General features: G+C 47.1%; 1 protein-coding gene across 1 annotated transcript; it reads left to right on the top strand.

Annotated features, from left to right (window-relative positions):
* Positions 1-974: 974 nt before the first annotated feature.
* On the top strand, positions 975-7521 carry LOC148378533 (janus kinase and microtubule-interacting protein 3-like). Its single transcript, XM_088367861.1, has 3 exons — positions 975-1207; positions 1264-1497; positions 7516-7521. The coding sequence occupies exons 1-3, from the start codon at positions 1133-1135 to the stop codon at positions 7519-7521; spliced, it is 315 nt and encodes a 104-aa protein (XP_088223987.1). The 5' UTR covers positions 975-1132.
* Positions 7522-16893: the final 9372 nt, after the last annotated feature.

Genomic DNA, 16893 nt, shown 5'->3' with positions numbered 1-16893 from the left:
ATTCTTCAGTCACTCATCCGTCTGGCATTACTGGACCAACCCCCCCCCCCCGAACGTGGCTGGGAAAATGCGGAGAAAAGCAAATGTCATTTTCCAGTCAACCAAAGAATTTGTGGATGAAAATGACACAACATTCCAAAGCTGTCCACGCGTTTGTCTCTTCTAGAATGTCAAGTGGGTGGAGGAGAAGCAGCTGCTGCGTCAGAGCAATCAGCAGTTGGCCGAAAAGGTGACGGAAAGAAAGGCGCTGGGCGGAGTCGCTTGGCGTCACACCTGTCGGGAAGCCCCGCAGATGAGGTCTGACTGTCTTTTCAGGTCAGGCGGATGGAGGCGGAAGAAGCGCGTCTGAAAGAGCACATCCAGGATATCCGAGACCAAAACGAACTGCTTGAGTTCCGCATCCTGGAGCTGGAGGTGGGAAGACTCGCACAAGCGTGTTGAGGCCAGAGATGTGACGGACGGACGGACGGACGGACGGACGGATGCATGCCTCTGCCTTTCAGGAGAGGGAGTGGCGCTCCCCCGTCTTGAAGTTTCTGCAAGTCCGTTTCCCAGACGGCCTCAGCCCTTTGCAGATCTACTGCGAGGCCGAGGGCGTGAGCGTACGTAAGGCGTCCCTCGCAACCCTAACCTTAACCCGAGGTCCCAGAACACCTTACATTGCTCCTTGCGCCTTTCCCCCGGACATCGTCATCAGTGATCTGATGAAGAAGCTGGACATCCTGGGCTATAACGCCGTAAGTGTATGTCGAACTCCTTATGTTCGCACTCCACGAGACTCGGCGGCTCAAATGTGACTTTTGGAAGGCTTTGCGCTGAAAGAAGCTTGTTGACGCTGTGCCTTTGGGCTCTTGCAGAATCTCACCAACGAGGAGCAGGTGGTCGTGATTCACGCCAGGACCCTTCTCACCCTAGCCGAGAAGGTAACGCGCACGTCCACGCACGCTCTCGCATTCTGCTTATGTGACAGCAGCCTTTCCTCAGTGGTTAGAATACATCAAAGTGACCAAGTCAGCACTTCAACAGAAGATGTTGGACATTGAAAGTGAGAAGGTAGACAGACACGCGACATCAGCCAAGGGGAACTCCGGCAATGTGCCCCAACAATTCTGACCTTGAGCTGTGCTAGGATATGTTCTGCAAGCAGAAGGGCTACCTGGATGAAGAGTTGGACTTCAGGAAGTGTTCCATGGACCAGGCTCATAATGTAAGCCGCCCTCAAATCTCCCGCCGGACCACTGATGGACGAGGATTGCGGCCCAGAGGATCCTGGAGCTGGAGGCCATGTTGTACGAGGCGCTACCGCAGCGGGACTGCCCCGCCACGGACGGCGAAAAAGCCAGCCACGCTGGCGTGAATGACGTGCTGACGGCGGATCAGAGAGAAGAGCTTAGGAGCGCCGTGGACCAATGGAAGCGAGCCCTGATGTGCGAGTTGAGGGAGCGCGACGCTTGCATCCTCCAAGAGAGAATGGATCTGCTGCACAGCGCGCAACAGGTAAGGGCCCAAAGCCAGCCCGGCACTTACTTGCACGCTTACTGGCTTTTGAATGCCACTTTCCATTTGTCCGTCCTAGAGGAACAAAGAGCTGAAAGAATTCATCGAAGCTCAGAAGAGACAAATCAAACAATTGGAGGAGAAGTTTCTGTTTCTCTTTCTATTCTTCTCCTTGGCCTTCATTCTGTGGCCCTAACACCAGCTGGTGAGTGAGCTCCAGCGGCACCGCACTCGACACCTCCGATACACTGCCAGCCGGTCTCAGACGTTGGCAGACGCTCCGATGCCAACGTATACCCCCCGCCACGGTGACAGAGGCACCGCGTCACACCGGCGCTCATCCAATCAGAAGGCAGGAAAAGCAAATTCACATGCAGGGCACTTTTGAACCAGAAGAGAGCGCCACAAAAAACGGTTGTTGCCCCAAACGCGCACTAAAAAGGGTCAGAATAACAAGAGTCCCACTGGCCAGCCGGGGCCACCCGTCCAGCTGTTTCTTCAGGGGGGAAAAAAATTGGAGTCACCGGTGAGTACATTTTGCATTTAGCTCTGCTTTTCTGCTTCTGTCTTCAAGTGTGTGGCATCCTGCGATCAAAGAGTCAGCCAACCCCAAAGCGGTTGACCTCAACGTCCCACCACCATGCCTACCAGAGCAGGTGACGTGATGCTTTGGACATCCTTCCGTCTCAGATGCCCAAAAGTACTCTTTGCCACATCTGCGGCAATACGATGTCTTTTCAAAGGTGCAAATAAATCCAGCGTGGGCGGAACACGCACGTCTTCGGTTTTTCCCGCTTTGTTTGTGTGACAGCTGTTGTGAAAATTTTATACAAATAAAGTTGTATAGTACAGGTTTGGCCAAGCCGCAACTCCCGAACCGCATGCGGCTCTTTTATGTTCATATCAACATTTGTGTGTGTGTGTGTGTGTGTGTGGGGTGGGGGTGGGGGGGGGTTGTGCGTGTTGGCTTCACTTGAGTTCAATTTGGTATTTTGGTCAAAAGCGCATGTGGTGAAATTCCACAAAGTAGGATGGGCAAACACATTTCTTTAAACTATGAGTGTCAATTGGGCTCTCGAAATGGCAGGGAAAAGATGCACAGCAAAACGAAAATACGTAGATGAACACAGGACGTTTTAATCAGAGTGGGAAAGTTTCTATTTTTTGTTGAACGTGATGGCAAACCATTCTGCCTGATATGTCAGACCTCAGCGCATTTCAAAGATTCAAATCTTCAGCGCCATGCACTTCAGCTCACTCCATGCTAACATTGATCAGGCGTCGAACCCGCATCATCATGCTTAAGAGGTGGCCATGCTAACCAGTGCGCCATTATGTCAACGCATAATAACTAAGTCTACTGGTCAAAACAGCGGTTACTATATGACGTCGCTACGTCGTGGTCACGTGACGCAGACAAGACGTCAATGGACGTGGGCAGAGTTAACTTGTTTAAAAGGGAGTAGGCAGAAGAAATATTTAATTTATTTAAATCTATTTTGAGTGCACACCATTATGCCAATGCATAACAACTGTAAATCTACTAAACAAAACAGCGGTTGCTATATGACATCTGCCACGTCGTGGTCACGTGACATACGTGACGTCGATGGGCGTAACTTTCGCCGGAATTCAAATCCGCGGGGAGAGTTAACTTGTTTAAAAGAGAGTGGGCAGAAGAATTATTTAATTTATTTAAATCTATTTGGTGTGTGCGCCATTATGTCAATGCATAACAACTGTAAGTCTACTAAACAAAACAGCGGTTGCTATTTGACGTCTGCCACGTCGTGGTCACGTGACGCGGACGTGACGTCGACGCCTACTTTACATCCCACCGATCACAGGACTCCTCGGCTGCATAACCGTGCCCCCTTCCCAACCAATCGGATTTGCTATACGCGAAAACGACGCCAATGGAAAGAGCTTCCGCCCAAATTTAAATCCGTGGGCGTGGCTCGCAGCAGGAAGTAGGAAAATGGCGGCGATGTTGACAAAGACACAGCGGATGGTAACATACGACTAACAAGAGAAATATTTTTATTTTCTGCTTGCAACTGGACCGTCCAGAGCGTACACGGTAAGTACAACTCATCGTTTTTAAAAAGAAGTACTTTTGTTGCCCTGAAAAGCTAGTGAGCGTGGCGTTTGTGGGGGACGTCGAATTTCGACGATTCTTTCTGGTCAACGGTTGTAAATGATTGTGTTGATTAAAAAAGAAAACTTGATGTAACTCTACTTTTAACTGCCGTTTCAGATAGATTTGGAATTGCATCACATCCAATTTTGCCTAGAGCGTACACGGTAAGTAACACTCGTTGTGTTTAAGGAGATTTACGTTTGTAATAGCAGAAGTGTAGCCGCGTTGCGTTGTACGTGTGAATGTTGGTCCGGGCGAAATGTTAATGTTTAATTTCATTCCTTTAGGTTCCACGGTGTTTGTTGGCTGCAAGTTTTCCACTGCAAGAAGAGGCTCATATCATTGACCAGGAGCGAGCTACAATGGTGAGTAGCCATAACATTTATGTTAAACACTTCCTATTTCATGTCTAACAGTACTTGATTTAACAAATAACCATAAATAAATACAGTGTGGGCACTGAAGTTAACATATGTGATTATACTGCCTAATCTGTCACCGAGTAGATTGTTGCAAAGTAATATAAGATCCAAAGTTGTAATTCAGAATAGTTTTCAAAAGAAGGCCATTAGAATTATATACAAGTCTGATTACCCTGAACAAGCTATTAATTAAATCACAAATTCTTCAATTCAAAGATTTGGTAGATTATCAGACAAATAATGTCTAACAGTAATTGATTTAACACATCACGATAAGTAGATTGAGTGTGGGCACTCTCAAGTTAACATATGTGATTATACTGCCTAATCTGTTACAGAGTATGTTGTTGCCAAGTAATGTAGAATAGATCCAAAGTAGTAATCCAGAATAGTTTTGAAGAGGCCATTAGAATGATAAACAAATCTGATTACCTTGAACATAATAACAAGCTAAGTGTTTAATATGTCCTATGAAGTCAAAATTGGGCACCATCATGTGGTGAAATTTGGAATTGCATCACATCCAATTTTGCCTGGGAACAAACAGATTACATAAATCTTAGTTTTGAATAAGCCACTCCTTCTCAAACAAGTAAACTCTGCCCATTTTGCGCAGTAGATGTTCTGTTAATATCTAGTATTTATACAAAGTCATAATTTAAATTGCTTTCAACCTTCATTCATCGGTTCAACCAACATTACTCGCTCTTATTACCAACTTGTATTGATTTAACTAAGCGTTTAATACTTCCTATCAGGTCTCAAATCGAGATTTGGCAAAATACAATTTCAGCAAATCCAATTTTGCCAGGGAACAAAAATAGATTAAATAAACTAAATAAGTCCTCTTCCCATTAAATAAATCAGAAAAGTCTGTCTTGTAACCAGTCCTCTTCAAACAAGTAAAGTCTGCCCATTTTGTGCCGTAGATTTTGTGTCTATGCCTAGTATTTAAACAAAATCATAATTTAAACGACTTCTTTCCTTCATTCACTTTGGAAATTTGGAATTGCAGCAAATCGAATTTTGGCAGGGAACAAAAATAGATCAATTAAACTAAATAAGTCTTCTTCCCATTAAATAAATTAAAAAAGTCTGTCTTGTAACCAGTCCTTTTCAAACAAGTAAAGTCTGCCCATTTTGTGCCGTCGATTTTGTGTTAATGCCTAGTATTTATACAAAATCATAATTTAAAGGACTTCATTCCTTCATTCACTTTGGAAATTTGGAATTGCAGCACATCAAATTTTGCCTGGGAAGAAAAGTAGATTAAATAAATTTAATAAGTCTTACTACTTCCCATTAAATAAATTAAATACGTCTTACTTGTTCCCACTCCTTTTCAAAACAGTAGTTTAAAACGAGGGCCCTTCACTCAATCTTTAACCCCAACCCCGCACGTTGTGTTGTATCTGTGAATGTTGGTTGTGGCCAAATGATAGTTTTCTTTCATTCGTTTAGGTTCCAAGAAAACTTGATGTAACTCTACTTTTAACTGCCGTTTCAGATAAGCGGGTATTACGTCGCAGTCATGTGCCGTGGATATGACGTAATTGCCCGAACCTCCGCCAAAATTCAAATCTGTTGGCGCGATGGCCGTGAGCCACTGAGCAGCGACGATTATCAACAGAAATATCTTTATTTTCTGCTTGCAACTGGACCGTCTAGAGCGTACACGGTAAGTAACACTCATTGTGTTTAAGGAGATTTACGTTTGTAATAGCAGAAGTGTAGCCGCGTTGCGTTGTACGTGTGAAAATTGGTCGAGGCGAAATGTTAATGTTTAATTTCATTCCTTTAGGTTCCACGGTGTTTGTTGGCTGCAAGTTTTCCACTGCAAGAAGAGGCTCGTATCATTGACCAGGAGCGAGCTACAATGGTGAGTAGCCATAACATTTATGTTAAACACTTCCTATTTCATGTCTAACAGTACTTGATTTAACAAATAACCATAAATAAATACAGTGTGGGCACTGAAGTTAACATATGTGATTATACTGCCTAATCTGTCACGGAGTAGATTGTTGCAAAGTAATATAAGATCCAAAGTTGTAATTCAGAATAGTTTTCAAAAGAAGGCCATTAGAATTATATACAAGTCTGATTACCCTTAACATAACAACAAGCTATTAATTAAATCACAAATTCTTCAATTCAAAGATTTGGTAGATTATCAGACAAATAATGTCTAACAGTAATTGATTTAACACATCACGATAAGTAGATTGAGTGTGGGCACTCTCAAGTTAACAGATATGATTATACTGCCTAATCTGTTACAGAGTATGTTGTTGCCAAGTAATGTAGAATAGATCCAAAGTAGTAATCCAGAATAGTTTTGAAGAGGCCATTAGAATAATAAACAAATCTGATTACCTTGAACATAATAACAAGCTAAGTGTTTAATATGTCCTATGAAGTCAAAATTGGGCACCATCATGTGGTGAAATTTGGAATTGCATCACATCCAATTTTGCCTGGGAACAAACAGATTAAATAAATCTTAGTTTTGAATAAGCCACTCCTTCTCAAACAAGTAAACTCTGCCCATTTCGCGCAGTAGATGTTCTGTTAATATCTAGTATTTATACAAAGTCATAATTTAAATTGCTTTCAACCTTCATTCATCGGTTCAACCAACATTACTCGCTCTTATTACCAACTTGTATTGATTTAACTAAGCGTTTAATACTTCCTATCAGGTCTCAAGGCAAGATTTGGCAAAATACAATTTCAGCAAATCCAATTTTGCCAGGGAACAAAAATAGATTAAATAAACTAAATAAGTCTTCTTCCCATTAAATAAATCAGAAAAGTCTGTCTTGTAACCAGTCCTCTTCAAACAAGTAAAGTCTGCCCATTTTGTGCCGTAGATTTTGTGTCTATGCCTAGTATTTAAACAAAATCATAATTTAAACGACTTCTTTCCTTCATTCACTTTGGAAATTTGGAATTGCAGCAAATCGAATTTTGCCAGGGAACAAAAATAGATCAATTAAACTAAATAAGTCTTCTTCCCATTAAATAAATTAAAAAAGTCTGTCTTGTAACCAGTCCTTTTCAAACAAGTAAAGTCTGCCCATTTTGTGCCGTCGATTTTGTGTTAATGCCTAGTATTTATACAAAATCATAATTTAAAGGACTTCATTCCTTCATTCACTTTGGAAATTTGGAATTGCAGCACATCAAATTTTGCCTGGGAAGAAAAGTAGATTAAATAAATTTAATAAGTCTTACTACTTCCCATTAAATAAATTAAATACGTCTTACTTGTTCCCACTCTTTTACAAAAAAGTAGTTTAAAACGAGGTCCCTTCACTCAACCTTTAACCCTATTTATTCACCTTCTAGGCTAAGTGTTAAAGGCTAAGTGTTAAAGGCTAAGTGTTAAAGGCTAAGTGTTAGAGGCTAAGTGCCAGAGGCTAGGCGCCAGAGGCGAGTTTTTGTGGGCTGAAGTTTTAGTGGGGTTAGTGTGAATACAATCCAAAAGAATACAACAGAATACAATACAATAGAATATAATACATAGATTAAATTCAATAGCTCTTACTACTTCCCATTAAATAAATTAAATACGTCTTACTTGTTCCCAATCCTTTTCAAAAAAGTAGTTTAAAACGAGGGCCCTTCACTCAACCTTTAACCTCAACCCCGCACGTCACATTGTGTTGTATCTGTGAATGTTGGTTGTGGCCAAATGATAGTTTTCTTTCATTCGTTTAGGTTCCACGGTGTTTGTTGGCTATGTTTTCCACTGTCAGAAGGATGAAAATACAAAGTACAACGCTTGGACGTGGGCGAAGACGTCACCGGTGAGTCCTTCCTTCCTATTTATTTACCTTCTAGATGCTAGAGGCTAAGTGTTAGAGGCTAAGTGTTAGAGGCTAAGTGTTAAACACAATACGAACAACACAACGATACTGCACTGAACAACACGATACCGCACTGAGAAACACGATACCGCACTGAACAACACGATACCGCACTGAACAACACCATGCCGCACTGAACACCATGCCACACTGAACAACACCATCCCGCACTGAACAACACCATGCCGCACTAAACAACACCATGCCGCACTGAACAACACCATGCCTCACTGAACGACACCATGCCGCACTGAAAGACACCATGCCGCACTGAACGACACCATGCCGCACTGAAAGACACCATCCCGCACTGAACACCATGCCGCACTGAACAACACCATCCCGCACTGAACAACACCATGCCGCATTGAACAACACCATGCCGCACTGAACAACACCATCCTGCACTGAACAACACCATCCCGCACTGAACAACACCATGCCGCACTGAACAACATTATGGCGCACTGAACAACATTATGCCGCACTGAACAACACCATGCCGCACTGAACAACACCATGCCGCACTGAACAACACCATGCCGCACTGAACAACATTATGCCGCACTGAACAACATTATGCCGCACTGAACAACACCATGCCGCACTGAACAACACCATGCCGCACTGAACAACACCATGCCGCACTGAACAACACGACGTCGCACTGAACAACACGACGCCGCACAGAACAACACGACGCCGCACAGAATAACACAATACCGCACAGAACAACACAATACCGCACAAACAGTTTTAGATAATATTACGTCGCAGTCATGTGACGCGGACATGACGTCAATAGGCGGAACTCACGGCAAAATTATAATCCGTGGGCGTGGCTTGCAACAGGAAGTAGGAAAGCGGCAGTTCTGGCAAACAAGACACAGCTGTTAGTAACACGATGACTAACAAGGCAAATATTTTTGTTTTCAGCTTGCAACTTGACCGTCTAGAGCGTACAAGGTAATTACAACTGTTTTTTTTTAGCCCTGAAAAGCGAGGGAGTGTGGCGTTTGGGAGGAATGTCGAACTCGGCGTCTGCTTCCAGCCACAGACGCCAAATTTCGACGATTATTTCGACTGGTCAACGGTTGTAAATTATTGCGTTGACTAAAAACTTTATTTAACTCTACTCTTAACTTTGCCGTTTCAGATATGCGGGTATTACACCGCGGAAATTACGTCAATAGGCTGAACTCTCGCCAAAATTCAAATCTGTGGGCGCAATGGCCTTGAGCGAGACACCGGATACAAACACGACGATTATCAACAGAAATATCTTTATTTTCCGCTTGCAAGTGGACCGTCTAGAGCGTACACGGTAAGTACAACTCATTGTGTTTAAAAAGATTTACGTTTGTGTAGTTTGCGTTGCGTTGTATCTGTGAATGTTGGTTGAGGCTAAATGTTAATGTTTAATTTCATTCCTTTAGGTTCCACGGTGTTTGTTGGCTGTATGTTTTCCACTGCAAGAAGAGGCTCGTATCATTGACCAGCAGGAGCTACAGTGGTGAGTACCCCTTTCGTCTTCCATTTATGTTAAACACTTCCTATTTCATGTCTAACAGTACTCGATTTAACAAATAACCATAAATAAATACAGTGTGGGCAGTCACGTTAACATATGTGATTATCCTGCCTAATATGTTTATCACAAATATGTCACTAATCACTAATATGTTTATTTGTTTATCACAACACCTTTGGACCTTCAGCAATCGATTATTTCCCTTCATCTACATAGAGACAGAACGATGGTGTCTTAAACATCTCATTCATTTCACCAAATAACTTCACGCAGGTGGATAACGGCCGTCTCGGTCACGCTATGTTGCGTGATGCAGTTTTGAAGAACCAAATGCATTTATTCAATGAATAAGTCAAGCTAGTTCTATGTTTATGATGTTGTAAGTTACGGTACCGATTGAAGTTGAGTTCGAAGCCAGTGGAAAACAGCGCTGCGTTTGTGCTCTCCAGGTACAAATGTTGTGATCTCTGACTGACGACCGGGCGAGACTCGAGTAAGAGATGTCCAAACGAGCTCCGGCAGGGCGGGCCAAGGCGGAGCGAACGGACGCCCTTCAGGCCGCCAATGACGAGCTGAGAACCAAACTGATGGACGTCCAGTTAGAACTTCAGCAGGAGAAGAACAAGGTGAAAACCTCAACAGACAGACACTGCCTGCCTCCCTGCCTGCCTCCCTGCCTGCCTCCCTGCCTGCCTCCCTCCCTCCCAGTTTTCCCGATGTAGATTAGACATGCGTGTGCCATGACTGTGTCAGCCTACATCAACAAATGCACCGAGGACGTCAGCACCACTAAGAATATCATCACCCGGGGCAACCAACGACCCTGGATGACTGAGGAGGTACGTCAAACGCTACGAGCGCGGAACTCTGCCTTCAAGTCTGGCGACAAGGAGACACTGAGGACAGCGAGAGCCAACTTGAACCGTGCCATCAGGATAGCGAAGCGAGACCGCAGTCGAAAATTTCAGGATCGTTTCCACGACGTCAAAAACATCAGGAGTATGTGGCAAGGCATACGGGCGATTACAGACTACAACTCACCCTCCCCCCCCCCGGTGGGTGTAGTTGATGCTGACTTTCTAAATGGTCTAAATAACTTCTTTGGGAGGTTCGAGGCACTAAACGGCACTCCAGCAGTTAAAACTGTCCCCCATCAGGAAGAGGAGGTACTCTGCCTTGACTCCGCCGATGTGTTGAAGACCCTGAGGAGAGTCAACCCCTGTAAGGCCCCTGGCCCCGACAACATTCCTGGGCGTGTGTTCAGGGAATGTGCAAGTCATCTGGCTGGGGTCATCACAGACATTTTTAACACCTCGCTGGGCCAAGCCACAGTGCCGGCGTGCTTTAAGACTGCCTCCATCATTCCGGTGCCGAAGAAACCTCAAATCACCTCATTTAATGATTACCGGCCTGTTGCACTGACTCCGGTTATGATGAAGTGCTTCGAAAGGCTGCTTAAAGGTCACATCGTTTCCAGACTCCCCCTATTATTTGACCCGTTCCAGTTTGCCGACCGGCAAAACCGCTCCACTCAGGACGCCATCTCCTCCGTTCTTCACCTGAGCCTGGCTCACCTGGAGGAGAAGAACACCCATGTGCGGAGGCTGTTCCTGGACTTCAGCTCAGCGTTTAACACCATCATCCCACAGCATCTGGTAGGAAAATTGGAACACCTGGGCTTCAACACCCCCCTTCGCAACTGGCTGCTAGACTTCCTCACCAACAGACCTCAGTCAGTCCGGGTCGGACAGAACACCTCTGATGTCATCACCCTCAGCACAGGCTCCCTTCAGGGCTGCGTCCTGAGCCCCCTGCTGTGCACCCTGATGACACACGACTGCGTCCTCAGGTTCACCACCAATCACATCGTGAAGTCAGCAGACGACACAACGGTGGTGGGGCTCATCAGAGACAACAACGACCTGGACTACAGAGAGGAGGTGGAGCAGCTGGTGGGCTGGTGCAGAGAAAACAGCCTGATCCTGAATGAGGAGAAGATGAAGGAGATCATCGTCGACTTCAGGAAAAAACAGCCTCACCACGCTCCACTGATCATCAACAGCTCAGCTGTGGAGGTGGTCAGCACCACCAAATTCCTGGGGGTCCACATCACAGAAGACCTCACCTGGACTATGAACACTACGGCACTGGTCAAGAGGGCACAGAAGCGCTTGTACTTCCTGCGGAGGATGAGGAGAGCCCACCTGCCCCCACCCATCATGAGGACGTTCTACAGGAGCACCATAGAGAGCATTCTGACAAGCTGTCTCTCTGTGTGGTGTGGAGGCTGCACCGCCTCCGATTGGAAGAACGTGAGGAGAGTGGTGAGGACAGCAGAGAGGATCATAGGGGCTCCTCTTCCCTCCATTCAGGACATTTCATCTCAGCGCTGCATGTCCCGTGCCCGTAACATCATCAATGACCCATCACACCCCCACCATGGACTGTTCTCCCTGCTGCCCTCTGGGAAGAGGTTTGCAGCATCCGCTGCAGGTCCACCAGGTTCTGCAACAGCTTTTTCCCTGCTGTCATCAGACTGTTGAACACTAGAACTGTTGAGCTCTAAACTGAACTCTGCATCACACATTCACAGAACTGTACTTTATGACACTACGGACCTCTATCTTGCACTATCTCGCACTACCAACTTTACTGAACTTGTATAAACCCTTTAAATAGAAGTTTAATACATGGTTTAGCATTCCTCTGCACACTCTTGAATACTGTTTTGCCTACTTGCACTATTGCATAATTATCACTGCTGCACTTTATACTTATTTTTAATATATATATATATATATATAGTATATATGTATATATATATATTTTCATAGGATATGTTACTTCTATTCAACTGCAATATCACTACTTTGTTGTAAGACGTATGCAACGGAATTTCGTTTTGTATGCACCATGTGCAGACAAGATGACAATAAAGTTTGTCTAAGTCTAAGTCATGTCAGGTCAGCTGTCTGGAGAGAGAGAGAAGTCAGGACCTGCGGGCGGAGCACCACCGTGCCACCGCCGCCATGACGGAACTCAAAAGCAAACTCCATGAGGAGAAGCAGAAAGAGTTAGCCATTACCAGGGAGACATTACTGCGGCAGCATGAAATGGAGCTGATGAGAGTGATCAAAATCAAAGATGGAGAGATCCAGCGACTGAATGCCTCGGTCCTCAGCCTGAGGGACGGCTCCATGGACAAGGTGATCCGCTCTATCCGTGTCTGACTATCCGCACGCCACGTCGGGCTTCGATGCGGCCGCTACCGTATTGTGTAGCTTGTCCCCAGTAAGCGTCGCGGCGCTCCGTTGCGGTCTCAACGGCCCGGTGTGGCGCAATGTCTGCTCAGGTGAGGAGGGGGGGCGCTTTGCTGGCGGAGGTGGAGGAGACGCGGCGGTGTCGGGAGACCGAGCGGTGTCGCCTCCACCAGGAGCGCGGAAGAAGCCCTGGCAGCGGCCCAGCAGGCCTGGCAGTCCCGAGCGGCCGAGCTCCGATCGGCTCATCACCAGCATCGGGAGGAGCTGAGCCGAACCAAGAGAGACTGCGAGAGGGAGATCCGCCGACTGGTAGGACTGATCAGATGCGCGGTGCGTGACTATGTTCCCAATTTCGTTGTATACCTGCAGTGCAATGACACCTAAGGCATTCTATTCTATTCTATTTCACAAGAAGAAAATGTCCGGTTGCTCGCTTCGCTTTTGTCACAGCAAAGGTGTTCTAGTCGATTCAAGAACAAAATTGGCCGGTTGCTCTCTTTGTTTTTGTCACAATTCTGGCAAATGAGTTTGCCCGCCTGCCTGAGCGCTCCCCGTTTGTACATCCAGACGGATGAGATCAAGCTGAAAGACAGAGCGGTTAGTGTTTTGGATGAAGCCCTGGGGCCGGCCACGTCCACCGCCTTCAGCTGCAGACTCAGGCTGCCGAGCAGCAGATCGCTGCCCTGAGGGATTCCCAAAGGGCGGGCCTAAACTACCCTGGAAGTGGGGTCAACGCCGCTACTAGCAATCCTCTTCATTGCGTAAGCCACCTCATCACACACTTGCAGTACGCATGACTTAGTTCGTTGCTGGAGGAAGGTAGCACAAAAACAGTTTTGAACTTTGAACGAGTGCTTGTGTGTGTGTGTTGCGGGGCGTTTTCAGTCTCAGGAGGATCGGGACACGCGACGGTTTCATCTGAAAATCGCTGAGCTCAGCGCAGTCATCAGGAAACTGGAGGATCGAAACGCCCTGCTTTCTGAAGAGCGCAATGAACTGGTAATTTATTGACGGCACGCTTGAAGGTTTGCGCTACGTTTGATGCGCGCCATCCAGCGAGGCACCCATTGCGCTTGCTTATTAGTTGAGCGGCGCGGCGAGTCGGTTGCCTGGTAGATGTCTTTTATTGGGAGCCAAAGCCACGATTCCGTTCAAACCGATGCAAAAGGAATGGATACGTTCTGGCCCGCGTGTTGTGCGTCTTTCACATCCCGCACTTCATGCTTGCAGCTAAAGCGACTGAGAGAAACAGAAAGCCAGTTTCTGCCACTCCTGTACAAAAACAAACGCCTGAGCAGGAAGAATGAAGAACTCTCGCTGGTGCTGTGTCGCCTTGAAAACAAAGTGCGCTTTGTCACCCAGGAGAACGAGGAGATGGCAAGCTTGGTAAGTCGACGCGGACAACGGCGGCGTGCCAACAGAGTCCACTGCATTTGTGTTCCACAGAGAAGGCCTAGTTCGCTCAATGACCTGGACCGCGGTTGCGGCCAGCAGGACGGTGAAATGGAGTTCCTTCAAGTTGTGGAGCAGCGGCACATCATCGACGACTTGTCCAAGGTCTTCAGGCAGGCGACTCGGTGCACGTACGGCAGCGCCGCGCTCGCTCGCTGTCGCCAGGAAACCTTTTCCGTCCAAAGCTTGGCCGGCGGCCGCCATCCAAAAAATTGGCCCCTTAAATTCCGACCTTTCAAGCAGGAGCATTGTGCGCACGCGTTTGAACACGCTTTAGACTTGTTTTGCCGTTTTCAGCAGCTCAAAGCTCCCGTTTTGTCAGCGCCTTTGCCACTCGCTGTGCGCTGAAAACGACGGACTTGCCCGGCTGCTCAGCCCGTCAACCATGAGCCGCGAGCGCGACGTCATTGTCCGTAGGCAGCTAGTGGCAAAATGCACCCTGTTAGAGTTGCGCTCGCTCCAACTTATTTTGCAAGAACCACACGGGAGACAAGTAAGTTCTTTTGGACACCTGCAGGTGGAGAGTCCATCCGTTGTACGAATGAAGTCTGACTCTCGGCTCCTGCACGAGCATTTTAATTAAGAGAAACAGGGTGGGTGTAAGAGTGGATTGAATAGAGGAAGCCCTTGACCTCTAGTCAAAACATAGCAAGGGGTGTTTTACGACTTTGTGTAGGAAGGGATAAGCGATAGGGATAAATAAGGGATAAATAATATTATTTATTACAGGTCGCAGTCAAAGTCAAAGCAACACAATGATACGATAAAGATAATCTGGAAAACCCTGACACACCCTGTAGTTGTCACTTTTGGAAAAGACGAGCGTCCCTCCAATCATCGCCGGTGACGTGTTTTTCAGGCTCTGGAGACAGGAGCTCATGTCAGAAATGTCATTGTGAGTCGCGTTTGTTTCTGCGCCGGAGCCGTTCGTTCCCTTTGCATCCAAAGAATCTCAAAGGCGGATTATTTGTGTCGACAGGAGAGAGATTTGCTGCTACGATACCGACGTCGAGAATCTCTGAGGAGGAACAAAGCGTGAGGTCCTGCAAGGTGAGTCTGTTTGTTTGCGGCTGCTTGGTGTTGCGCAAGATGAAATGGCCTTTTTCTCGCTATCGTTCCTCTCGTCGATTCATCGTGAGGTGTCGCTTCAGTTTGTTCAGAGAGATGTTTGCTTCCGCGCCCGCAGGTCATCGAAACATTTTACGGCTACGACGAAGACGTGTTGGTGGACTCGGACGGATCGTCCTTGTCTTTTCACACCGACAGAACCCCCGACACGGAACCCGAAGAGGTAGCCCGCCATTTCTGCCAGCGTATTGGCACCAAACATTCCTCTTCAGCCTGGAATCGGACTCGTCTTTGCGTCGCGGGTGCTTTGTCGCCGGTCTGACTGATTCTGGTACTAGTGCTGTGTTGCATTGGTGTGTGCATGAAGAGGCGGAGCTTCGCTACCGCCAGCTGACGCAAGAATATCAAGCGCTGCAACGAGCCTACGCTCTGCTAGCCCAGACCAGCGAAAGGGGACTACGACGCCGAGAAGGAGATCAAGGTGGCGCCCCTTCCCGCAACCCCCGGCCGGGTCGCAGCCTCCCCGTTCTCACCCAGCCTCGGGTGTTCTCTGGTCTGAAAGGAGGAGGAGGAGCCTCCCTCCTCCTCCTTTCAGACCAGAGAAAAGCTGATGGTAGAAATGGGTCACTATCAAAGCAGAGTAGCAGATCTGGAGTCAGCGCTGAAGCAACAAGGACAGGTAAGCTCATCAATGAGCACACCTTTTTCTCAGACAAAATAGCTACATTCTTCAGTCACTCATCCGTCTGGCATTACTGGACCAACCCCCCCCCCCCGAACGTGGCTGGGAAAATGCGGAGAAAAGCAAATGTCATTTTCCAGTCAACCAAAGAATTTGTGGATGAAAATGACACAACATTCCAAAGCTGTCCACGCGTTTGTCTCTTCTAGAATGTCAAGTGGGTGGAGGAGAAGCAGCTGCTGCGTCAGAGCAATCAGCAGTTGGCCGAAAAGGTGACGGAAAGAAAGGCGCTGGGCGGAGTCGCTTGGCGTCACACCTGTCGGGAAGCCCCGCAGATGAGGTCTGACTGTCTTTTCAGGTCAGGCGGATGGAGGCGGAAGAAGCGCGTCTGAAAGAGCACATCCAGGATATCCGAGACCAAAACGAACTGCTTGAGTTCCGCATCCTGGAGCTGGAGGTGGGAAGACTCGCACAAGCGTGTTGAGGCCAGAGATGTGACGGACGGACGGACGGACGGACGGACGGATGCATGCCTCTGCCTTTCAGGAGAGGGAGTGGCGCTCCCCCGTCTTGAAGTTTCTGCAAGTCCGTTTCCCAGACGGCCTCAGCCCTTTGCAGATCTACTGCGAGGCCGAGGGCGTGAGCGTACGTAAGGCGTCCCTCGCAACCCTAACCTTAACCCGAGGTCCCAGAACACCTTACATTGCTCCTTGCGCCTTTCCCCCGGACATCGTCATCAGTGATCTGATGAAGAAGCTGGACATCCTGGGCTATAACGCCGTAAGTGTATGTCGAACTCCTTATGTTCGCACTCCACGAGACTCGGCGGCTCAAATGTGACTTTTGGAAGGCTTTGCGCTGAAAGAAGCTTGTTGACGCTGTGCCTTTGGGCTCTTGCAGAATCTCACCAACGAGGAGCAGGTGGTCGTGATTCACGCCAGGACCCTTCTCACCCTAGCCGAGAAGGTA

The sequence above is a fragment of the Syngnathus floridae genome, unplaced genomic scaffold (genome assembly GCF_059516105.1).
Source record: "Syngnathus floridae isolate MCC-2025c unplaced genomic scaffold, RoL_Sflo_1.0 HiC_scaffold_39, whole genome shotgun sequence".
Classification (NCBI taxonomy): Eukaryota; Metazoa; Chordata; class Actinopteri; order Syngnathiformes; family Syngnathidae; genus Syngnathus; species Syngnathus floridae.
The sequence above is the reverse complement of the archived record's forward strand: the minus strand, read 5'-3'. Positions and strand labels throughout refer to the sequence as shown.

Bases quoted from the DNA above. Each gene is read 5' to 3' on its own strand.
- LOC148378533 (XM_088367861.1), top strand. From the start codon at position 1,133: ATGTTCTGCAAGCAGAAGGGCTACCTGGATGAAGAGTTGGACTTCAGG. The intron at 1,208-1,263 runs GTAAGCCGCCCT...ATTGCGGCCCAG, and splicing joins CCATGGACCAGGCTCATAAT to AGGATCCTGGAGCTGGAGGC.